At 35.9% G+C, this 25928-nt stretch overlaps 1 protein-coding gene and 1 long non-coding RNA gene across 3 annotated transcripts in view; both read right to left on the bottom strand.

Annotated features, from left to right (window-relative positions):
- Window positions 1-25928, bottom strand: part of SBF2 (SET binding factor 2) — a 483232-nt gene that overhangs the window by 369310 nt on the left and 87994 nt on the right. For both annotated transcript variants that reach the window (XM_029956586.1, XM_029956585.1), the window contains exon 2: window positions 18359-18444. In XM_029956586.1, coding sequence (XP_029812446.1) covers window positions 18359-18444 — 86 coding nt within the window. The remainder of the gene's footprint in view (window positions 1-18358; window positions 18445-25928) is intronic.
- LOC115306257 lies at window positions 3112-13401 on the bottom strand. The gene is made up of 2 exons (XR_003915271.1): window positions 13332-13401; window positions 3112-3245 (listed from the first exon to the last, which is right to left on the bottom strand). It is a non-coding gene; the product is annotated as an uncharacterized LOC115306257 (long non-coding RNA).

The raw sequence follows: 25928 nt of genomic DNA, 5'->3' as shown, positions 1-25928 counted from the left end.
ATCAGGCTCTGTGCTGACAACTAGCTCAGAGCCTGGAGCCTGCTTTGGATTCTGTATCTCCCTCTCTCTCTGACTCTCCCCTGCTCGTGCTGTCCCTCTCTGTCTCTCAAAAATAAATTTTAAAAATTTAAAAAAATTTTTTAAAGTAAAAAAAGTCATTTTTCTTCCTTACAAGTCCCAAATTGAAAAGTTCTATATCAGTTAAACAACTGCTCAGTTATAGGATTAATTCAGAAAAACAGACCTTTTATATTTGTACTTAACTTGTTTTAATGATAAACTGTAAATGTGTGACTCTACATCTCTCTATCCTTTTCTTTGTATTTGAATGAATACAAATATTTTAGAAAACACTGTATCATATACAAATAGGTTGCACACTAAGTGCATAACCTATTTGATCACAGAAAATTATAATCATGATCATGTATGACTCATGTCTGAATAATGTTTGGCTACATTAAGCCAACAAACTAAAGTCCATCACTATTTCATATTAAAGATATTTTCTTTAATAATTAGGTAAGGCTAAATCTATATAGTTAAAATTTGGTTGGTAATATCTAAATTCTAAAAGTATTTAACCTGGCTCATTTGCTTTCTCTAGGCTACTTCAGCAACAGGTTGCCTTGGTTATTTACAAACTAAGGAGCTATCACTCTTCCTGTCACTGCCTTTTTATTTTTTAATAATGCTTATCACCTCTCACATATTTTATGATTTACTTACTCATTATGGTTAGTGCCAGTTCTCTCCACTAGATATTTATATTTAGAACTTAATTCTAAAAAGACAAGGATTTTATCTGGTTCATGCTGTACCTTCAACACTCATCTCAAAGACTGATACCTAGTAAGTGCTCAATAAATATCGTTAAATGGCATTCAACCCTACCTAAATTTTCAAAATTTCTACAAATTTTAAAGCAGAATTCTGGACAAATGAGCAAACTAATCCCAATTTTCCCCCTAAGAATTCATAAGCCTGCTCTTTAATGATCTTTTTTTTAAAAAAAATTACCACTGTTACTTAAACTGATACACAAAGTTAGTAAAGTTGCACAATACACAATTAATGTACAGAAATCTGTTGCACTCCTATACACAAATAATGAAGCAGAAGAAAGAGAAATCCAGGAATCTATGCCACTTACAATTGTACCCAAACCATAAGATACCCAGGAATAAACTTAATTAACGAGGTAAAAGATTTATACTCTGAAAACTATAGAAAACTTATGAAGGATATTGAAGAGGACAAAAAGAAATGGAAAAACATTCCATGCTTATGGAAGAACATTGTTAAAATGTCTATACTACCCAAACAGTCTACAAACTTAATGTAATCGCTAGCAAAATAACACAAGCATTCTTCACAGAACTATTAACAAACATTCCTATAATTTGTATTGAACCATAAAAGACCCCAAATAGCCAAAGCAATTCTGAAAAAGAAAAACAAAGCTGGAAGCATCAAGCTGTATTACAAAGATGCAGTCATCAAGACAGTATGGTACTGGCACAAAAACATACACATAGATCAGTGGAACAGAATAGAAATCCCAGAAATGGACCCACAACTATTTGGTCAACTAATCTTCGACAAAGCAAGAAGAATATCCAATGGAAAAAAGACAGTCTTTTTGGTACTGGGAAAATTGGACAACAACATGCAGAAGAACAAAACTTTTTTATTCCATACATAAAAATAAATTCAAAATGGATGGAAGGCCTAAATGTGAAACAGGAAACCATCAATATCCTAGAGAAGAACACAGGCAGCAACCTCTCTAACCTTGGTTAGAGCAACTTCTTACTAAACATGTTTCCAGAGGCAAGGGAAACAAAAGCAAAACTAAATTATTAGGACTTTATCAAGATAAAAAGCTTCTGCACAGCAAAGGAAACAATCAACAAAACTAAAAGGCAACCTTCAGATTGGGAGAAGATATTTGCAAATGATATATCTTATAAAGAAAGGGTTAGTATCCAAAATCTATAAAGAACTAATCAAACTCAACAATACCCCTCCAAAAAAAATAGTTAAAAAATGGGCAGAAGACATGAACAGACACTTTTCCAAAGAAGATATACAGATGGCTAACAGACACATGAAAAGATGCTCAACATTACTCATCATCAAGGAAATACAAATCAAAAATACAGTGAGATATTACCTTGCACCTGTCAGAATGAGTAATTGACAATACAGGCTGGGTTGCCTAGCTGGCTCAGTCAGTGGATCATGTGACTTTTGATCTCGGGGTTGTAAGTTCGAGTCTCATCCTGAGTGTGGACACTACTTAAAAACAAAATCTTAAAAAAGAAACAAAAACAATATAGGAAACAACAGGTGTTGGCGAGGATGTGGATAAAGAGGAACACTCTTACACTGTTGGTGGAAATGCAAACTGATGCATCCTCTCTGCAAAACAGTATGGAGGTTCCTCAAAATGTTAAAAATAGAACTACCTTACAATTCAGCAATTGCACTAGTAGGTATTTACCCAAAGGATACAAAAATACTGATTCAAAGGGATACATTCATCTCAATGTTTACAGCCAAATTATGGAAGGAGCCCAAATGTCCATTGGCTGATGAATGGCTATGGAAGATGTGGTATATGCATGTATGTATACATACACATACACACACACACACACACACACACACACACACACACACAGTGGAATATTATTCAGCCATCAGAAAGAATGAAATCTTGCCGTTTACACTAATGCGGATGGAGCTAAAGAGTATTATGCTAAGCAAAATAAGTCAGAGAAAAACAAATACCATGATTTCACTCATATGGAATTTAAGAAACAAAACAAATGAATATGGAAAGTGGAAAGAAAAATCAGAAAACAGACTCTTAAACTACAGAGAACAAACTGAGGGTTGCCAGAGGGGAGGTGGGCAGAGGGATGGGTTAAAGGGGTGACGGGTACTAAGGTGGGCATTTGTTGTGATGAACACTGGGTGTTATATGTAAGTGATATACAACTTAAGTATAACTTGATTCTATGTTTGAAACTAATGTTACACTGTATGTTAACTAACTGGAATGTAAGTAAAAGTGTGAGAGAAAAAAATCACCTGGAACCTATATTTAGGTTTTTAGTTTCTGAACTCCACCTTTATTGTTTTTCCATGTTTAGAAAATGATTCTTCACCTTTAGGACCAGCAGCATCACATCATTCTATTTAAAGTAGCCACTGTCACCTTTAGGCAACAAGCTGTTCTGTGAAATAAAAGTACACACGTTATCTTGGTAGAACAATATTAATATAAGTAAATATACATGTAAAATTGAAAAGCACTTTCCAGAAATTTTAAAGATGTCATATTTAAGCTTAAAAGAATCTCTGGTTGATGGAATGACTGGAATATATTAATTATGAGCAGGGACCTCCCTGTGCCTCTTTTCAATTCAGCACATGTCTCTTCCTCTGTCTCTCTGCCCTGTAAGAAAGTAAAACATTTAAAACCAGAATCTAGGACTCTGTGTCATCTTATGTATCAGGACAGAGAAGTTTCAGGAAAAGCTGTCTCTGCCTGGGATAGAGCCCAGTGTGTCTTGAACAGCAGAAATTACAATTCACAAATTGATAGCACATCTCCTACAAGTTTTGTATCAGTTTATTTCTCTTTCGAAAGTACATACTACTGAATTTGAGAAAAGTATTGAAGATCTTACTATACCCTTAATGAAATCTTTCAGTCAGTTATGTACCCACTAGTGGAATCCAACTTTTTCATTAGATTTCACATAATCAAAGTTATTCCCAAATTCACACGTATTACAGGCATTTCTTATAAATACCAGTCTATCTTTGGAGGAAATAAAAACTGCTAACTCCTTAATTACCACAGATTTGTTGTATCGCTAGACTATTCTGATTTCAGTGTTAAAACACTTTTTATGTCTAATGCCAGGTAATCCTTTCTAATTAGAATAAGGCTTATCCTGTTAAAGTCTTCATTAAAAAAAAGAAAAAAACTTCTTAAAAAAATCAGTTTGCTCCAACTAATACAAAGAATATTTTGTTTTAGTTATTAAAAAGCTTTAGTAGAGACTAAAAGAACCAGGACTTTAGTATCATTTCAACCAATAGTTAGGAGCTTTATAATCTTGGGCAAGTTATTAAATCTCTAGATTTCATTATCTTATTTTTAGCATAAATACAGATTAATTTCAGCACTTAAAAACACTAATTTACCTAAAACTGTCAGTTTCCTCTTTACCTTTGCAAACCTCGAATTTATATAAATTTTCCCAAATTCTGAAATGATCAGTCTAAATGCCTACATATATTTCAGATTCTGAATATTTGGATAATTCTTGGCTGAACTTGAAATAATTTTAAGTTAGCCAGAATTTGCTGTTTAAAGAAATAAACTTTAAGGACTGATTCTCTTTATGATTAATTTATGAAATAATTATCCTATTTTTATCTTTTATTATATTTAAGAAGATGTCAGAAATCATTCTAGCCATCCCCTTTCATGGACACATCTCAGTACAATCCAATAGTATACTATTGCTGACCTAAGTACAAGCTACATAGAAATACTTCCAATTAAGATTTATGTATATAATTTCAAGGCGTATCTGAAAAGTAAAGAAGTCTAGTAATGATAAAATTTGCTATAAATTAGTAGACAGCCACATCACTGATATATTTATAAGTGATTAATAAAATTTTAGTTCTCAAAGATCAAAAACTTTTCCTGGATAAATCTACTTCTATGTGTTCTGTCACCTTAGTATCTCTTTCTCCCCTAAAATCTTGCATATTGGTGGTATTAGTGACTTTTTTATAGACACATGAGTACCACTAGAGGCCACCAAATACTTCACTTTTTAAAAGTGGCACATTTGTAACTATAATTATAAGGACATGTCTGTGCACAGAAATAAACATAACTGGGAAAGTTCCACGTGAATGCTCAAAGCACAATATAAACTCAAGCAAAAATATCTGAACATATTTCCTATGATAAATAAGATGTCTGGATCATAGAAGAACTTAATTAGACCCAGAACGAAGGGTTGGGGAGAGGAGAATACCAAATTACCATTCCTTATATACCTCTGAAAATAGATTATATGACCTAGGAAATGGATGCTCTCTCTGGCTGTTGTCACACATGTGTGTACACACGCACACACACTAATACAGACAGACTAATACAGACAGATAAATAAATATATCCTCAGAGTTTTGTGCTCTTTCTACCATACCACAAAGTCTTTCACATATAATAATGTTTGTATATATGAAGTTTTATATCTACAGTCGGCTACTAACTATAGTAATTAAAACCCTAATACAGAAGTTCTATTGTCAAAGTCACCCCACATATTTGAATATATCCAAAATTCTGACTTGAAGAAGAAAACCTGGCCTAGAAGCATAGATAACACCTGGAAAAACTCTGGGTTTCTAGGTGAATTGCTGCAAGTCCTCTTATTTCTTTCAGAGTCCTCCTCCTCACTAATGGTAAACAGAAAAAAATAAAAGGTTCAAGTAGCATCCAGATTCTGTAGCTCCAAATAAAATTTATGAAACAAATGAGAATTCTTGCTATTTGAGTATCTACCTTTTTTGCATGCTGATAAATTCTTTTTCAAAGGTTTTTGGGTACTACAGAGAAACTATTCAGTAATGCTTTTGGTGTTCTATCCAAAGTCTTTCCTTAACTAAAGGTTGCAAAGATGTTCCCCTAAATTTTCTTTTTAAAACCTTTATAGGGGCACCTGGGTGGCTCAGTCGGTTTGTGGGTTCAGGTCCCACTTCGGGCTCTGTGCTGACAGAGCCCCCATTGGAGCTCTGCATTGGAGCCTGCATTGGATTCTCAGTCTCCCTCTCTCTCTGCCCCTCCTCTGCTTGCACGCTGTCTTTCTGTATCTCTCAAAAATAAACATTTTTTAAAAATTAAAAAAATAATAAATAAATAAAACCTTTATAGTTTCACAGTACCTGGGTAGCTCAGTAGGTTAATTGTCCAACTCCAGATTTCAACTCAGGTCATGATCTCACAGTTCATAAGTTCAAGCCCTGCATCAGGCCCACACTGGCAATGTGAAGCCTGCCTGGGTTTCTCTCTCTCTCTCTCTGCCCCTCCCAGCTTGCCCTCTCTCTCTTTCAAAGTAAAAAATAAAAAAATAAAAACCTTTAAGTTTCAGCTTTTACAATTAGTCTATAATCCATTTCAGGTTAACATTTTTCTGTGGCATGAGGTACGACTAAGATTCAAGCACTGACAGACTGACAGAATAGTAATACCACCACTTCCCAAAGAAAATAAAACATGGAAGGAAGGAAGGTAAGAAGGAAGGAAGAAAGAGAAATAGTAATCAAAATAGTATAGTACTAGTAAGAAAACAGACACATAGATCAATGGAACAAAATAGAGAGCCCAGAAATAAACCCATGCTTAAACAGTCACTTAATCTATGACAAAGGAGGCAAAAATACACAATGGGGAAAAGACAGTCTCTTCAACAAATGGAGCTGGGAAAACTGGCCAGCACAAGAGTGAAACTGGACCACTTTCTTATACCATGTACAAAAATAAATTCAAAATGAATTGGATTTGAACATAGGACCTGAAACCATAAAACTCCTTGAAGAAAACATAGGCAGTAAATTCTTTGATATCAGTGCTAGCAATATTTTGAAAGGACCAGTCTTCTCAGGCAAGAGCAACAAAGCTGAAATAAACAAATGGGATTACATCAAACCAAAATGCCTTGCACAGTGAAGAAAATTATCAGCAAAACTAAGAGGCTGCCCCAAAAGACTCCACCAGAAAACTGCTAGAACTGATCCATGAATTCAGCGAAGTTTCAGATATAAAAATCAATGCACAGAAATCAGTTGCATTCCTATACACTTACAATGAAGCAACAGAAAGAGAAATCAAGGAATCGATCCCATTTACAGGTGCAATAAAAACCATAAAATATCTAGGAATAAATCTAGCCAAAGAGGTGAAAAATCTATACATTGAAAACTACAGAAAGCTTATGAAAGAAATTGAAGAAGACACACAAAACAAGGAAAAATATTCCATGCTCCTAGATAGGAAGAACAAATATTGTTAAAATGTCAATACTACCCAAAGTAATCTACATATTCAATGCAATACTTATCATAATAACACCAGCATTCTTCACAGAGCTAGAACAAACAACTCTACAATTTGTATGGAACCAGAAAAGACCCAAATAGCCAAACCAATCTTGGAAGAAAAAAAAAGAAAAAAAGAAAAAAAAAGAGCTAGAGGCATCACAATCCTGGACTTCAAGCTGTATTACAAAGTTGTAATCATCAAGACAGAATGGTACTGGCACAAAAACAGACACTCAGATCAGTGGAGCAGAATAGAGAACCCATAAATGAACCCAGAAACGTATGGTCAATTTGTCTTTGACAAAGCTGGTAAGAATATCCAATGGAATAAAGACAGTCTCTTCAGCAAGTGGTGCTGGAAAAACTGGACAGCGACATGCAGAAAAATGAAACTGGACCACTTTCTTATACCATGAAGAAAAATATACTCAAAATGGATGAAAGACCTAAATGTAAGACAAGAAGCCATAAAAATCCTTAAGGAGAAAGTAGGCAGAAACCTCTTTGACCTTGGCCACAGAAACTTCTTAATACATCTCCAGAGGCAAGGGAAACAAAAGCAAAAATGAACTATTGGGACCTCATCAAAGTAAAAAGCTTCTGCACATTGAAGGAAACAATTAGCAAAACTAAAAGGCAACTGACAGAATGGGAGAAGATATTTGCAAATGACATATCAGATAAAGGGTCCGTATCCAAAACCTATAAAGAACTTATCAAACTCAAACCCAAAAAACAAATAATCCAGTAAAGAAATGGGCAAAAGACATGAATAGACACTTCTCCAAAGAAGATATCCAGATGGCCAACTGACACATGTAAAATGCTCAACATCATGTATCATCCAGGAAATACACAACCCACAATGAGATACCACCTCACACCTCTCAGAATGGCTAAAATTAACAACTCAGACAACTACAGATGTCGGTGAGGATGCGGAGAAAAGAGGATTTCTTGCACTGCTGGTGGGAAAGCAAACTGGCTCAGCCACTCTGGAAAACAGGATAGAGGTTCCTCAAAAAAATTAAAAATAAAACTACCCCATAACCCAGCAATTGCACTACTAGGTATTTATCCAAGAGATATAAGTATGCTGTTTCTAAGGGACACATGCACCCCCAATGTTTATAGCAGCACTATCGACAATAGCCAAAGTATGGAAAGAGCCCAAATGTCCACTGATGGATAAATGGATAAAGAAGATGTGGTATATATACACAATGGAGTATTACTCAGCAATCAAAGAGAATGAAATCTTGCCACTTACAACTACGTGGATGGAACTAAAGGGTATTATGAATTAGTCAGAGAAAGACAAATATCATATACCTTCACTCATATGAGGGCTTTAAGATATAAAACAGATGAACAAAAGGGAAGGGAAGCAAAATTAATATAAAAACAGGGAGAGGGACAAAACATAAGAAACTCTTAAATATAGAGAACAGAGGGTTGGGGGCGCTTAGGGATGGGGAATAGGCTAAATGGGTAAGGGGCTTAAGGAATCTGCCCCTGAAATCACTGTTGGACCATGTGTTAACTAACTTGGATGTAAATTATAAAAAAGCAATAAATTATAGAAAGAAAAAAATTATACCTTGGGGTATAAGGCCCAGGAAAAAAAAGAGAGAAACAAAAAAGAAAAAAACCAAGAGGCAACCTATTGAATGGGAGAATATTTGCAAATCATATATCTGATAAGAAGTTAATATCCAAATACTTAAAGAACTTCTACAACTTAATATCAAAAATGGCAGAGTACTTGCATATTTTTTTCAAAGGAGACATACAGATTGCCAACAGACACATGAAAAGATGCTCAACATCGCTGATCATCAGGGAAATGCAAAATCACAATGAAATATCACGCCACACCTATGAGGTTAGCTATTATGAAAAGACAAAAAAATAACCTTGAGGAGGGTGTGGAGAAATGGGAACCCTTGTGCACTGTGGTGGGAGTATGAACTGGTGAAACCACTGTGGAAAACAGTATGGAGGTTCCTCAAAATATTAAAACTAGAAGTATCATATAATCTAGTAACTCCACTTCTGGGTTTATACAAATAAAACAAAAACACCAGTTCAAAAAGTTATATGTACCCTTGTGTTCACTGCATTATTATTTACAGTAGCCAAAATATGGAAGCAACCTAAGTTGCTTCAATGATCAATGGTTGAATAAAAAAAGTGACATAAATATCACATATATATGTAAATTGAGATATATTTATCTCAAACCTATGGGGTTTGTTCATCAAACTAGCACAGTGAAGACTGTGTTGCATCTTCTCTGACACCAAAAGTATGGGTTGTTTTTTTTTCCAACACCAACTAGGTGTCCAACCACTCAGTTCAATTCTGACCCTACCCAAAGTTAGTACAGACAAGTCAGTCAAGGGCTCAGGGCTCAGCTCCAGAAGACTGTCCTCACTTCGGACACTAGCTATAAACAGGTACCTAAGCCTATCCATACTTCTGAATGCAGAATACAATTTCAGAGGGCTTACACAACCACCTGCTTCAGGTTCGATAATTTACTAGAAAAACAGAACTCAGGAAAATCATTTTACTTATATTTGCCAGTTTATTATAAAGGATACAACTCAAGAACAACCAAATAGAAGAAGAATATAAAGCAAAGTTTAGAGAAGGGGGACAAACAAAGCCTCCATACCTTCTCTAAGCATACTACCTTCCTATCAAATCAACGTGTTCACCAATTCAGAAGATTTCTGAACCCTTTGGTTTAGGTATTTTTATAGTAATTTTCATTAGTTAGGCATGACTGATCAAATCATTGGCTGTTGGTGACTGAACTGGGTCTCCAGCCTCTCTCCTCTCCCCAGTGGGGCTGAAATTTCCAACCCTCTAATTACATGGTTGGTTCCTCTCATAGACCAGCCCCCTTCCTGAAGCAATCCATGGCCCACTAAACCAATCAGCTATTTCATTAGCATACAAAAGACAATAAATTCCAAGGATTTCAGGAGCTCTGTGCCAAGAACTGAGTCAAAGTCTAAATATTTATTTTTTATTACACCACAAATACTGAATTAGTGATGTCCAAAATAAAACAGCCAAGGAGAATTAAGATAAGGAAAAAGATGTTCAAATTCAGCAAGAACACTGTGGCAGAGAAAAGCTAGTTGTTCACTAAATCTTGTAAGAGTTACCTTAGGAGGGCGACCAAGCGGCCATTTTACTGTGGGTCGGAGAAGAGTTCCAGGCACCGACGACCCCCACTCTCAGATCTGGAGTGTCTCACGCTGTTTGAAATATAGCCTACCATGGAATTCCAGCATCCCCTCACCCCTAGGAAACAACCAATCCCATCCCACCACAGCCCCAAAATGCCCTTACTTGGCAATCTGCCAACCCGAGAGCAAACCCGGAACTCTTTACCCATAAAACACCTTGCCATCCTGTACCAGGTGCAACTTCCCTGACTCCCCATTCCGGAGTCACGGAACCTCGCCCAGGAATCGCAGATCACAATAAAGGCTTTCTTGGCTCCATAACTTGGTCTCTTTCTTTCCTCTTGTCTCTGCCTCCATCTATTAAATCTTACAAATCTGTTTCACTTTTCCCCTTGGCACACATCCAGGCTTTATTTACCAAACTCCTATTATAGTTAACTGGGGCTATATAACTGTCCTCCAGGCCTATCCCACAGAACCCAGTCCTACTAACCTCCATGAGTTCTCTTACCACTCTGTCAACTGCATGGTGATACCCAAGATGACCCTGAGAACCACACTCTCCCACACTCCCATCTATCCCACTGCCATTAATTAGACTTTATGCAAGTAAGAAGAGAAAAAATTTCTACCATGATATCCACTAAAATCTCAAGGTTTATCTATCATAACAGCTAGTATTACCTTCATTAATTAAGAAATATTAAAAACTTCAACTGTGATTTCAGAATGGAGATGAAATACACTATACTTCAGAATAAACCCTTGAGATGTGGATAAGATTGGTATGAGTTGAGAGTGGATGGCAAGAAATCATAATATTATAATAATTATAATATGTAATTTATAGTCTATTAAAATATTAAGACAATCACCTGATAACAGCCCTTTAGGAAAAATATTATTATCAGAATGGGTAAATTCACTTTGCTCAAGATTTTAAAGTTCTTGATACCATATTATTTCCACTGTACCACATATGTCTCTTAGAAAAATGGAGAAAGAAAATGAAGCAGAATCATTTGAGACATTTCATAATGAAGAAAAAACAGGATAAAAGCTAAAAGAGATAAAGTCAAGAAAGGGTTTTTATTTTTTGTTGTTGTTGTTTTTTGCTAGTAGTAACCATAATTGAGATCAGTGGAAACAGAAGAGTAGGAAAAGGAATGGGAAGTTTAAGAAGAGCAGCCACAGGGTGCTACAACAATTACAAGACAGATGAGTAGCAGTATTCCTGTGGTAATGAGGGCCAGGTTATTTGCAAACAATTGAATTTGTAATAGATTAGGCCTGTGTAGATCTACATCTTCCTCGGGAACTTCTCTATGGCCTAAAGGCATCAAGTATGAGAGAAGCTGGGCATGGCAACCACCTTGTCCTATGGTGGTTCTGAGAGCAGTACTGAAGTAGCGGATATGGAGACTGGGTCAGGGAAAGATTCTTAACATAACTGAGATTATCAATGCACTAGTTAAATAGAGAGAATTGTAAGTAAATGAAAGTCTAGTACTGTATGGGGTAACAAACCACTTTAGTGACCATGGAGGAAATGTGAGAATAACATGAAGACTGAGTATCCTCTGCTTCAGAGATGCTGAGACAATCTATCTCAGATGCATGCTCTACACTACATCAAGTTCCAACCTACAATATGGTTTTATTACTTCAAACAAACAACTGGGAATAGGAAACAAAATGTGAGTTCAAACCTCCACTTACCAGCTTAACTTCGATTTATATAACTTTGTCGTGAACATAACTTTAAAAGTCCTTACTTAGCATGTTTTAAAAGCCGTGTCTTCAGAGGTATCCAGCTGGCTGAGTTGATTAGGTGTGTGTCTCTTGATTTCAGCTCAGGTCATGATATTGCAGTTGGTGGGTTCGAGCACCACATCAGCAGATACGTTGTCTGCACAGAGCCCACTTGGGATTCTCTCTCTCCCTCTCTCTCCTTATCCCTCCCCAACTTGCACTATCTCTCTAGTGGGAAATCAAATAACTATGCCCTGGGTTAGGAGGTTATAGGGAACACATTGCAATCAGAACACTGCTTTCTGGCCTTGCTGAAAACAACAGGCCAGTATCTAATTAATGTGTATACAGGGACTGGGTCCTGCCTGTGCTCATGAATTCCTTAGTCCATGTTATCAATGGAATATCTTATCTTGTTCTCCACCCTGCTTTCTACATCTGCTCTTTTGCAGTCTTGGGAATGCCTTGTTTGTCTACACACTTTCTACACGCTCTTTACTGGCATATAGCCCACTGACATATTGTGCAATGTTTCTCTGAATGTATATATTTTTTTAATGTTTGTTTATGGAGAGAGAGTGAGTGTGTAAGTGGGGGAGGGGAAGGGACAGAGAGAGGGAGACAGAATCACAAGCAGGCTCCAGGCACTGAGCTGTCAGCACAGAGACCAACATGGGGCTCAAACTCCATAAGCCATGAGGTCATGACCTGAGCTAAAGACGTGAGCTCAATCAACTGAGCCACCCAAGTGCCCCCTCCCTGAATGTATGCTTAATAAATACTGGAGTTTAGGAGAAGCTTGAGGAGACTTCTTTTAGCCTTCCTCTCACCTCTTTTGGCTTGCATGAAGTCTTGAGTAACCCTTCCTGCCATCCTTGGCTTTGCTAGACAAAGTCAAAAGCTGAACCCACACTCTTTCAAAATAAATAAAAACTTAAAAAAAAAGTATTCTTATGTTTTCAGCATCAACTCTACGCAAAATCAAAAGTCCTTCCACATATTCTTTATACCATCTTCAAACTGAATTTTCACCAAGCACCCTACGTCAGCACAGTGGCTTTGGACAGTACCTATAGTATCTCTCAGAAGTATCTTTTATAATTATATATTTTTTATTTTTAGATATCTTTGGGTATTTTTCAAATCTCTCTGGCTGGAAAACCATCCTGCCTATCTTTATTCTAAATAATTACTTATTCAACTGCCTTTTTATACTCACATGCAGATACCTACATTTTTTCCCCTAGTGTCCCAGATTTCATCTTCGTAGCTAAGAACCTGTAACTCCAGTGCTTTAAAATCTTTATGAACCCTGGAGGGCCTGGCTAGCTCAGTTGGTGCAGCATATGACTCTTGATCTCAGGGTCGTCAGTTCAAACCCCATGATGGATGTAGAGATTACTTAAAAAGAACGAAATAAAATATTTGTGAACTCTGATTCCATCATCCAGTATGTTCACTCACTACGTTTCTAAACCTCCTTTCATGCATACTCCACTACAATGGAGGAAGAATACTCTCTTCCATCCCTTCTACACTCAGCTCCCTGAACACACAGTATTTATATCTAGGGCAAATGGACAACAAATATCCCATTTGTTGTGTTCAGTGCATTCTAAAGGGCTTAAAGACTTAAAGTATTACATGGTACTTATACTTACTTCTCTGTCCACAAATAGCATCCTATACTAAGGTTACTTCTCCTATGTTAAAACTGCAGATTTTTGCATACACAACAATCCTTTTCTCTCCAATCTATACTTATAATTACAGAAAACTGAATTCATATTGAAGGTAGTCAAATTATTAGTCTATATTATAATTGAACTAATTTTTTTTACCAATATGAAACTTAGAAATTCTAACTACATATCTATTATTCTTTTACTCAAGCTACATTATTTTTTTTTATCATAGTATTTTCTTCTTCTAAAAAAAATTAGATAGCTCAGAGCACCTGGGTGGCTCAATCGGCTAAGTGTTAGACTTTGCTTGGGTCATGATCTCAGTTTGTGGGTTCGAGCCTTGGGTCGGGCTCTGTGCTGACAGCTCAGAGCCTGGAGCCTGCTTCAGATTCTGTGTGTGTGTCCCTCTCTCTGTCTTTTCCCAGCCTGGTCTCTGTCTCTCTATCTCACTCTCAAAAATACATAAACATTAAAAAAATTTTTTTTAATTATAAAGCTCTACAAATGCCTCAGTGCAGGTATTCCCTGCAGAAGAATATGATACATTTTCTGAATAATAGTACAAAAGGATTCACTTCTGAGACAGAGCATCTTTAAAAAGACCTAAACAATACTTTAAAAAGTGCCAAAACAATACTATTTTGCTGATGTCCAAACGCTAGCCAATAAAAACATTTTCTCCCATAATCAGAAATAGATTGTTGGCCATAGAATGCCTCTGCAAAACAATTCTTAAATTTTCTTTGAAATACTGTCACTAAAATTAACTGAAATTTTATTTATATAACTGTCTGTGGTTTCCATGTATGCCTAAAAAGCACAAGAAAAAGATAAAAATATCTCAGAATTGGAAAAGCAGTCATTATGTTTGGTTTAGTTTATTTTCATATTTTTATTTTTAAAATCCATTCAAATTAAAGTCCAGTATTTCTCAATAGAAGAAAAGGAAAAAAAAGGGGGGCAAATTCTCTACAAAAAAAACAGAAAGAACAAATTCAGCATCCTCTAAATTAAATTTGGGTTTTGACTTGTTAGTGAATGGATATCTAAAATACTTTCCCACAGTCATGAAGTTTAGTCTTCAGGCTAAAAACAACAATTTGTCATTTAGATTTATATACAACAAATATATGCTGTCTGGAGAGGAGAGGTGGCAACAGAAAATAATTTCAACATAATATTATGCTCTGAACCCAGATTTGTCTTCAGACAAAATAAATATGTGAAGCTGGTTTCTATCCAACAACACAGCATTCTTTTAACATTTCTACACTTTGGTTCTTCAAAATTATAGAACCCTGTTTCCAGATCCTGCGTTTACACTAAAATACAAATGCTAACCACAGTTTAAAGTGTCACTCTCAGAATATTCTCAGATTTTGGCTGAAACTGAGTATTTCATGTGGTAATGGGCTTAAATCCTAGCTCTGCTGCATTTTAGCTGTTAGAGCTTAGTGAAACTGTTTAAACTTCCTAATCCTCAGTTTACTTATCTGTAAATTAGATATACTACCATCAATCATCCAATTTATGTGAGTTAATCATCTCTATCAATCCTATACAACTGTTAGATATTAACATTAATGTTACATGCTAAAAGTTGTTCTACCTCCTTGAAAGAGCTAACATTTTTTCCCTATAAGTCACGGGAAAAGGGTCACTATCACCCTGGAATCAACTAACCACTTAGGGACTGAGCCAGATCACCTTCAATTGGACAAAAATTTTATCAGGCCTGTATGTGGTCTTGATGCTACAAGAGTTATATTAGGTTACACAGTATTTCACAGTTAGTCAAACTGTTGCTATTTAAATGCAGAATAGTTGCATGTCTCTAATACACCAAGCATAGCACAAAGCAATAAATAATAAAAAGACAATAAATATTTAAGTTAATGATTCTGTTTTTAAAATGAGCTACAGGGGCGCCTGGGTGGTTCAATCAGTTGAGTGTCCAACTTTGGCTCAGGTCATAATCTCCTAGTTCGTGAGTTCAAGCCCCACATCAGGCTCTGCTGACAGCTCAGAGCCTGGAGCTGCTTTGGATTCTGTGTCTCCCTCTCTCTCTCTGCCTACCCCTAGCTCACGCTCTATCTCTCTGTGTCTCAAAAATAAATGTTAAAAAAATTTTAATAAAAATAAATAAATACAATTAGCTTTAATAGATTTTAGGTAAACAAATTTATTTTGTACCCGAAAAAGCACAATAGACATTAGAGTATTGGAATTGCTATCAATGATGAAAAAATTAAATGGTAAGAAAAAATTCCAGTACAATCCAGCAAATCAAATATTCTTTAAATATTAATCCACCACAAAAAAAAAATTGAAATGCTTTGCTAAGAATCAGCTAGGACATCATCTAGGAAACTACTAGGTAAGCAAAAGATCTAACTCTTAGTACCTCTACTTCACCAGTCAGCAGCACATGATTCTACTTATTATTGGAGATACACTGACAGCACTTGAACATGGGAGTGTCTATCACACAAAGGAAAAATATCATTTACTAGGTAGTGAAATCAATATGTGTGTGTGTCTCTCTCAATACTGGAAAAACATCAGAAACTTCACAGTATCCATTTCCCTGGCTTTTGAAACACGAAAATAATTCCTTCCCAGTCATAGCTAATAGCTCCAATAATGTCTGTTGTTCTTGAAACTTATGACAGTGGCTTACTGTTTGTTCACACTGTCCAACTGATATAGTTTATATCCCACCATACTTTGGTATGAGGAATGGTAAGAACTCACAAGAGTTCTCAATGGTCCCTAGCAATAAAATTTTCCACTTTCAGTCATTACTAAAAGAGATGCTGAAGCAGGGCTTAAAAGTTTTAATAGTGCAAATACCTGGTCATTCACACCATAAAGCCAATTACAAGTATTTGCAGGCAAGCGGGGAAGAAGAAAAAGAAATACAAGGGACTCTCCAAAAGTTACTTTTTCTTAGATCCTCACATTCTTTCCCTATTTTTCAATGCCAAACTTTAAGACTTGCCCTTTCTGTGTGTCTACAGAACCTACAGCCCTCTTTATACAGGTGGGTTGTAACAATATTAAGCATTCAACAATCTATCTTTTATCCTCCATAAAGAGAAATGGACAGCCATTAGCTAGAATGAGAAAATGCATCAGTTTTATTCCTAATGGGTATTTCTGACCCATGATAGTAAGAGAATGAACAATTCTGCTGAGGGAGTTGGGGGAGGCAGGGAAGATGGCAAACAAACACTAACAATGACAATAACAATCATCACTATCATTATCAATAAGTTAACTTCATTTACTGAGTAAGCTACTTCCACTTACTTTATGGAAGCCACTGTTCTCAGTATTTTGTATATTTTTCCCATTTTATCTCTATAACACCCTATGAGATTAATATTGCATTATACTCACTTTATAGATGAAGATGCTGCTGCTCAAAGAAATTAAGTAACTTGTCTAAAGTCACACCGTACACCTGGGATTTCAAGCTAGGCAGTCTCCTCCAGAGCCTGTGCTCTTCACTATCAAATCATACCAAATGTTCTCTTAACAAAACACTTCTCAGGGCACCTGGGTGGCTCAGTCAGTTAAATGTCCAACTTTGGCTCAGGTCATGATCTCAAAGTTAACGAGTTTGAGCCCCATGTTTGGCTCCGTGCTGACAGCTCAGAGACTAGGGCCTGCTTCAGATTCTGTGTCTCCGGCTCTCTGCCCCTCCTCGACTCATGCTCACTCACTGGCTTTGCGCACGCTCTCTCCCTCTTTCAAAAATAAATTAAATAAATAAAACATTTTTAAAAAGAACAGTTCTCATATATGTGTATGTATGTATATGTATTCAATCACACAATATAGATACATACATACACTCACCTACGCACACCCCAACACTACACTATGTTTTACAACAAAACTTTATAGCCATATTGGCAAATACTTTAGTGTTCCTCTTTCCAGTCCCTCTTTTTGCCACCATAGATCCATCATCAGATAGAATATCCTGGCCTTCAAAATTATGCTCAATTATTATATTCCTTTAAAATGACTGACAAAAATAAAGCACTACTATAAAGCAATCTGCAGACCATGTAGCTCTTAAAAAGAATTCAGATTTGTGATTTCAAGACCAAAATAATTGTTAAACCTATCTTTAGAGGAGAGGAGTTTTGCTTTTCCTTAGTTTTCACCAAAACAATAACCTGAAATTTTTCAGACAAAGATATAATAAGTATTTTAGTGCCACACTCTCACTGAAGCTACTAGGCTAAAATTTTGACTAAAGAAGCAGAGGAATTTTTCAGTCACCATGTACATAAAGATCATCAATTTCATCTTTAATATTAGAGAGAAGCTTACATGGAAAAAGAACAGCAAAACAGGTATTTCAGAATCAATATACGTAAAAGTTACTGCACTTGAGTAATCTAGTGATACTAATAATCATTAATAATCTAATGATTTCTATAATCTGTTACATTTAAATCACCAGATTATTTAACAGTAACTATAACATAAATATAACCATAAATGTAACATCAAAAAAAAGAATCATTATAAAAGTACAATAAAGCAACACCAACTTACCAATTCAATTCCCTGTGGAAAAGGAGTATCATCCCAGTCCTTCTGTGGAAATCTCTGGATTATTTTCCCCAGACCTGCTCCTGACCCTATTAATAAAATCAAAGTGAATTAATTAGCTATATGGTAACAAAAAATCCTAATACTCTTTATATTAATCCTTATTTATAAATGAATATTTGCTGAAGAAATCAATATATTAAATGTTCTAAATTTTACAGGGTATGAAAGTATTTACCTTCTAAACATAATACTGAAATAACAAGCAATCCCTATCCTATAGATCTTCAAAAGAGTGACACATATGAAAAGCTAAGAAAAATAAACAGACATTGAAATCTAGTAGAGCCTCTACTACACCATGGGAGAACTGCCCCTGTTCCCAGTAAGGAAAGCAATCTTCATAGTATCTGGAGCTGAAACCAAAACAAAACAAACAAAAAACCTCTTCTAGGGAGACAAAGTAATTTTAAGTAACAAATGAAATGGTACTGTTAGCACTAAGCTTCAGTTACGGGGTGGGGTATACAAATAAAAACACTACTACAGGTAAAAGAAAGATTTCCTTTTTTAGTAGGCTGAGAACTTGCAAATGTGTAAGTAGGGTTTCTCAACGTCAGCACTACTGGCATTTTGGGCCAGATAATCCTTTATTGTGTGTTGGGGGCAGGGAAGGCCTGTCCTGTGCACTGCAGGATACTTAGTTTACCAGCATCCTTAGTCTCAAACCACTATTGCCACCATCACCACCAAGTCATTACAACCAAAAACATCTCCAGACATCGGCAAATGTCTTGGGAGGAAGGGGCAAAATTACCCCTGGTTGAAAACCATCTGCCTATAAGATCACTGTTGTTATATAATTATCCTATGATTCTAAAGAATGGATCAACTTATAATTGAACACTGGAAATATAATCTGTGAATAATTTAGGGATGGAAAGTACATGTTAGATGCAAATTGCTTTTCTACTCTTTAAAAAGAGCTTCAGGTGCTTGCATATTTTACATGTTGTCCCAGTTCACTCTTAAGTAAAAGCAACATTCTGATTACTTGTACACCTAACTTAAGGGAGCCTTTAATGCCTGATTCAATTTGTTAGTTTTTTTAAACAATTATCTACTAACATCTCTCACCCTCTCCCTGTGAACTCAACTTTTCTCTTGGCACTCATCTAGAGTTCAATAACTTCATGGCCAACTTTTTATCTTTAAAATATTTTAAAAAAAAAAGTTAAATTCACTTAACTGAAGAGCTCAGTACTGTGTTCTAAAAATGAGGTCACATTTGAAAAATGTAAAATGAAAACATTGTCAACTAAATAAATAACTACTGCAGTACAATAACTCCTCATATAGCCATCATTATAGGGGAATGAAGGATTTCATTAAAGGTAAACTAAATTAAAAGTGGTTTATCACAGGCACTCATTTTTTCAAAGTCCACCTCAAACAAAACCACTTCTGACATGGCAAAAAAACCTAACTCAACAAATTGTTAGGTCCTGGAGATACACATATGAAAAAGACATGGCCCCTATTCTCAAGAAACTCGTAATTATTAGGAAAACCAGACAAATGAATTGATAATGAGTATATCATGGTAAGTATGAGGATAGAAGGGAACCTAACTCAGTGTAGCAGATAACAGGACAGAAAACTTTCTAGAAGAAATGGTAGTGGGCTTTTTTCTTTCAGTACCATCTTTGTATCTGCAAGCACAGAGCATACTGAATGCCTGCCACTTAGTTCATATTGAGTTAAATGTTTATTTTAATAACTTTGTTAATACTGATAGGACTGCTTTAAGCTCACATTTCCCTGTCTTTTCAAAAAGAAATAAATGCACATTATTCATCTAATCATATTTAATAAGGTGTCCATACACTATTTATTCAGCTCTGAGAGTGATACCCAATGCACATTAGGCTCAAGAAATATTTTATCATATTAATTTTTACTAATTATAAAATAAAAAATGGTAACTGCAGAAAAAGTTTTAAATACATAAAAATATAAAGAAGAAATTACCCAAGATTCCACAGGTAGAGACAATTACTGTTAATATTTTAGACTATTTTATCTCAGAGTTTTTATGCACATATATTTTTTTCTACAGAATTGGGATCTTACTAAAACCCAGCTTTATGTATTCATTTATTACTTGATATTTTATAATAAGTTTTTAATGTTAAACGTATTTTTTACTATTATAAATAATGCTATAAAAAGCAGTTTTCTAACAGCCAAACGCACTAACCAATTGCGCCACAGAGACTCCTAAAAGCAGTTTTCTATATAAATCTTTACCTTCATCTCCCTCATAAAAATTCGTAGATATATAACTACTGGACCAAAGTGAATGAAAATTTTTAAAACTAACACAAAGCCATAGGGCCAACAGAAAGATATTCAACAGTCTTTTTACACTCAGTAAATTTTTTTTTTTTTTTTTTACTTAATTTTATTTTATTTTAGAGCACGAGAGTATAAGCAGGGGAGAGAAACAGAGAGAGGGAATCTAAAGCAGGCTCCACGCTCAGCACTGACCCCAACATGGGACTCAATCCCACAACCGTGGGATCAAATCAAGGGTCAGACAATCAACTAAGCCACCCCCGCACCCCCATTCTGTAAATTCTTTAAGAATAAGACTGGCAAAAAAAAAAAAAGGAATAAGATTGGCATTTTTACTACATTGTTAATAACAATTGTTATTTTAAAATTTTGTTTTAATTACTGCCAATTTGAGAGATTTAAAGTTCTTCTTTGAGGGCACCTGGGTGGCTCAGTTGGTTAAGCACCAGATTTCAGGTCAGGTCACGATCTCATTGCTTGTGAGTTCAAGCTCCACATCAGGCTCTGTGCTGACAGCTCAGAGCCTGGAGCTGCTTCAGATTCTGTGCCTCCCTCTCTTTTTCCCTCCCCCACTCATGCTTCATCTGTCTCTCAAAAATAAATAAACATCAAAAAATGTTAATTAAAAAAATAAATTAAAAGTTCTTTGGCAGCAGCGTAACTTTCAAAAGTTCTCTAAAAGCAACATATTTACTGATTTTAAAATGATATGCATAACATGAAAGCTCAGTTTTGAAATACTGATATAAATGCACACAGAAATATGACTTGTTAGTGCAATGACTCTATGATGTTATTTGAAATGGAAATTAGGTTAGAAAATGACAAATAAAAATGGTAAAATAGGGGTACCTGGGTAGCTCAGTCAGTTAAGCGTCTGACTTTGGTTCAGGTCATGATCTCAAGGTTTGTGGGTTTGAGCTCCAGGCTGGGCTCTGTGCTGACAGCTCAGAGCCTGGAGCCTGCTTCAGATTCTGTGTCTGTCTGTCTGTCTGTCTCTCTCTCTCCCCCCCGCTTCCTTTCTCCCTCTCCCTCTCCCCTTCCCCTGCTTGCACGCATTCTTTCTGTCTCTCTCTCAAAAAAAAAAAAATAGAATTATGATGGTTAAATGCAGTTAATATATTAAAAAGGGGACGCTCAGCAGGACACTAGCACATTTGGAAATGTGTTTCTTTGAAAAAAGTATATATGCTACACAAACTACTCAAAACAAATTTAGGAAGTGTGAGGAAATACTGGTATGGTCAGGCATATTTTTCTCCTTCTTTATATTTGGTAACCCACTTTCTCCTGGGTCCTGGTAGGGCTTTCGGACTACCCAGCTCAGCCACCAGGATTTGCAAGTGACCCAGGGTGACCCAACCATCCATCATCCCCCTGACAAAAATGACTGTTCTAGCTTTGGCCAATGACTCCACAAGAGCCCAACAGCATTCTCTGGGGCTGCTAACGAGTATACGACAGGTGTGGCATTGCCAGTAGCTGTAGGGATTGAGCAGGGATGGACTAAATGGAAAAATGTAATACTCTGCTCTACACAAAACAGGATGTGTGATATTTGTTGTTTGTAATAACTGACAAAAATTAGTAACTTGAGTGCCTTCTGTGTGTGCTTATAGATGTACAAAGTATAAACTGTTTGGTTTAATATGAGCTTTGAACTTTGAGAGATGCTACTCTAACATATAATTCACTAAATTGTTTTCTATGATATGCTTATCTCAACAACTAGATCAGAGATTATCTACACTGACTTGTTTTATGATGTCCATCTGCTCACATCCTTTTCTATAAAAAATGGAGTCACTCACTGTTCAAGGAAGTGCAGCAGTCACATTCAAGAGCATACAATTCTGCGACTCTTCTCACCTGCCAAAAATTACTAAATCCTTTATTTGGTTTTATTTACTGTTACTTGTCTGTATCATCTCTCTAGAATGAAAACAATGATTTTTGGCTTGCTTTGTTTACCTGATGTATCCTAGGCACTTAGGATAATTCCTGCTATTTATTAGATAATAAAATACTTGTTGAATAAATGAATAGGACTAGTAGGTGGGCAAGGGCATCTATAAACTGGCAAACAACTTATGACCAGAATGACCTGACCATAAAAAGTATCCTAGACAAATCACGCTATTCTGCTAGGGAATTTTGAATAGAAAAAAAAAAGAGAGAGAGACTAAAGCAGTAAAAAAAAAAAAAAAAAAAAGGTACCAAAACTTACTATGATGTAGAGAAAGGTCAGGCATCCACAGGAGGTCACATGTGAAACTAAAGTTATAGAACAACAGAAATTCTAGGCAGACCTGCCAGTAGAAACAAATTAAAAGTAAACACAAATGTAGAAAGAAGCAGATGCCACAGAGAAAGGCTGTACAGTTAAGTTCTACCTCTAGTAAACGGTGGCAGATTGTAATGCCTGTCGTCAAACTTCTAAGGTATTTTTGCAATCTCCTTCCCTCTTGGGCTAGTATAGGTCTGCATTATTTGTCACAAAAGAATCCAAACAGGATATACTGTAACAAGCACCATGATAGATCAACTTCTTTCAAACTGGTAAAAGGTCAATTACATTAAAAGATTTAGTAAGAAAACTTAAAAAGAAAAATAGGTGCACATATGAGAATATTGTGCTCCAAACGGAAGAGCTATTATGTGAAAGAAGATAGAAGAGAATAGAGCCAAAGATATAATTCAAAGGACTTATTTTTTGAGTCAACATAAAGGAAGAACTTTCTAAGAATGACACCTATTTAAAAAAACAACAACAACAGAATAATTTGCATGGAAAGCAGTGATAATACCTGTGGACCAGTTACCAATTTTTCTGCTCTGGAAAACCACACAGAATGATAACAGAACAAATCCAGAAAAGCTAGCAAGAAGACTATTACAGAAATTCATTTATTCAACAATAATACTTGTGTTATGTGCTAAGCTTTGTGTTAGGTGCTAAGGAGAAAAGGATAAAACTTGCTGTGAGAATATTTAGAACTTGAGGTTTTTGAAATGCAAATAAAAGGGCAGATGTAGGTACAGTGTAACAACATTTGAGTAAAGATTAGGAAAGAAAATGGTATTGTTTAGAAATCAGGTCATGAGTCTAATGAAATCAGAGACTGACTAAAAAATTCCAAATTTTGGAACAGAGATATTTCTTACTTCTATTTTGATATAAGAGCACCATCATTTAAGTGAGAAATATAAGCTTTCAAGACTCCAAATTTAAAAATAAGTAAGGGAGTATCCAAAAGAACAATCTTAAAAGTGGACATTCCTTCATGACTTAAAAAGTAATTCAAAATTGTCTAAAAGTACAGGATGCATGCATGAAGATTTCTTCTTACAATGACTTTGAGTTTTTTTAGATGATTTATATACAGAGCCAACTTTATAATCAGTCCACTTAATACTGCAAAGATATTCATGAAAAACTGTGGCAATTTAAGTATGGACTCTGATTGGTTAACACACTACAAAGTAAATTTATTATTATTTACATGCAAAGACAAAAGTTTCTTTAGCTCTATTAATAATGAAGGGTATTTGTCTTTCTCTGTCTGGCTTCTTCACTTAGCATTATACTGGGGAGCAGGGGAAAACAGGGAGAGATTGGTAAAAGGGTACAAACTTTATAGTACAAGTTGAATAAGGTCCTTTCAACAACCATTTATGATAAAAATTCTCAACAAGGTGGATATAGAAGGAATGTACCTCAACATAATAAAGGCCATATATGACAATCCCACAGCTAACAGTGTACTCAACAGTGAAAAGCTGAAAGCTTTTTCTCCAAGGTTATAAACAAGACAAGGATGCCCGCTCATGACATTTTCACTCAATATAGTATTGGAAGTCCTAGCCAGAGAAATCAGGCAAGAAAAAAGAAAAGAAAGAAAAGGCATCAAAATTGGCAAAGAAGAGATAAAATGGTTACTATTTGCAAATGATGTAGTATATACAGAAAACATTAAAGACTCCACCAAAAAATGTTAGAACTAATCAACAAATTCAGGGGCAACTGGATGGCTCATTAGATTACACTTCCAACTCTTGATTTTTGGCTCAGATCATGATCTCACTGTCGTAAGATTGAGCCCCACACCAGGGTCTGTGCTGGGCATGAAGCCTGCTCAAGATTCACTCTGCCCCTCCCCCTACTCACTCCTGCACACATGCTCACTCTCTCTTTCTCTCAAAATAAATAAAGAACTAATCAAATTCTGTAAAAGTTACAGGATACAAAATCAATACATAGGGGCGCCTGGGTGGCTCAGACGGTTGAGGACTTCAGCCTAGGTCAGATCTCACGTTTGTGGGTTCAAGCCCCGCGACAGGCTCTGTGCTGACAGCTAGCTCAGAGCCTGGAACCTGCTTCCGGTTCTGTCTCCTTCTCTCTCTGCCTCTCCCCCTCTCATGCTCTGTCTCTCTCTACATCAAAAATAAATAAAACATTAAAAAAAATTTTTTTAATTAAAAAAATCAATACATAAAAATCAACTGCATTTCGGGGCAACTGGGTGGCTCAGTCAGTTGAGTGTCTGACTTTGGCTCAGGTCATGATATCACAGTTCATGAGTTCAAGTCCTGTGTCAGGCTCTGTGCTGACAGCTCAGAGCCTGAAGCCTGCTTCAGATTCTGTGTCTCCCTCTTGGCTCCTCCCCTGTTCACACTCTGTCTCTCTCAAATAAATAAACAATTTTTTAAAAAAGTTAATCAACTGCATTTCTGTACACTAATAAAAAAAACTACTAGAAAGAGAAATGAGGGAAATAATGCCATTTACAATTACATCAAAGAGAATAAAACATCTAAGAATAAATTTAATCAGGGAGATAAAAGACCTATACACTGAAAAGTATAAGACACTGATGAAAGAAACTGAAGACACAAGCCTACAGACACATAAAACGATGCTCAACATCACTCATCATCAGGGAAACACAAATCAAAACCACACTGAGATACCACCTCACACCAGTCAGAGTGGCTAAAATGAACAAATCAAGAGACTATAGATGCTGGCAAGGGTGTGGAGAGACAGGCACCCCCCTGCACTGTTGGTGGGAATGTAAACTGGTGCAGCCACTCTGGAAAACAGTGTGGAGGTTCCTCAAAAAACTATCCATAGAACTCCCTTATGACCCAGCAATAGCATTGCTGGGGGTTTACCCAAGAGAGACAGAAATGCTGATGCATAGGAGCACATGTA

Source organism: Suricata suricatta, chromosome 11 (assembly GCF_006229205.1).
Source record: "Suricata suricatta isolate VVHF042 chromosome 11, meerkat_22Aug2017_6uvM2_HiC, whole genome shotgun sequence".
NCBI lineage: Eukaryota > Metazoa > Chordata > Mammalia > Carnivora > Herpestidae > Suricata > Suricata suricatta.
Note: the sequence above shows the minus strand (reverse complement) of the source record. Positions and strands in the feature narration are given on the sequence as shown.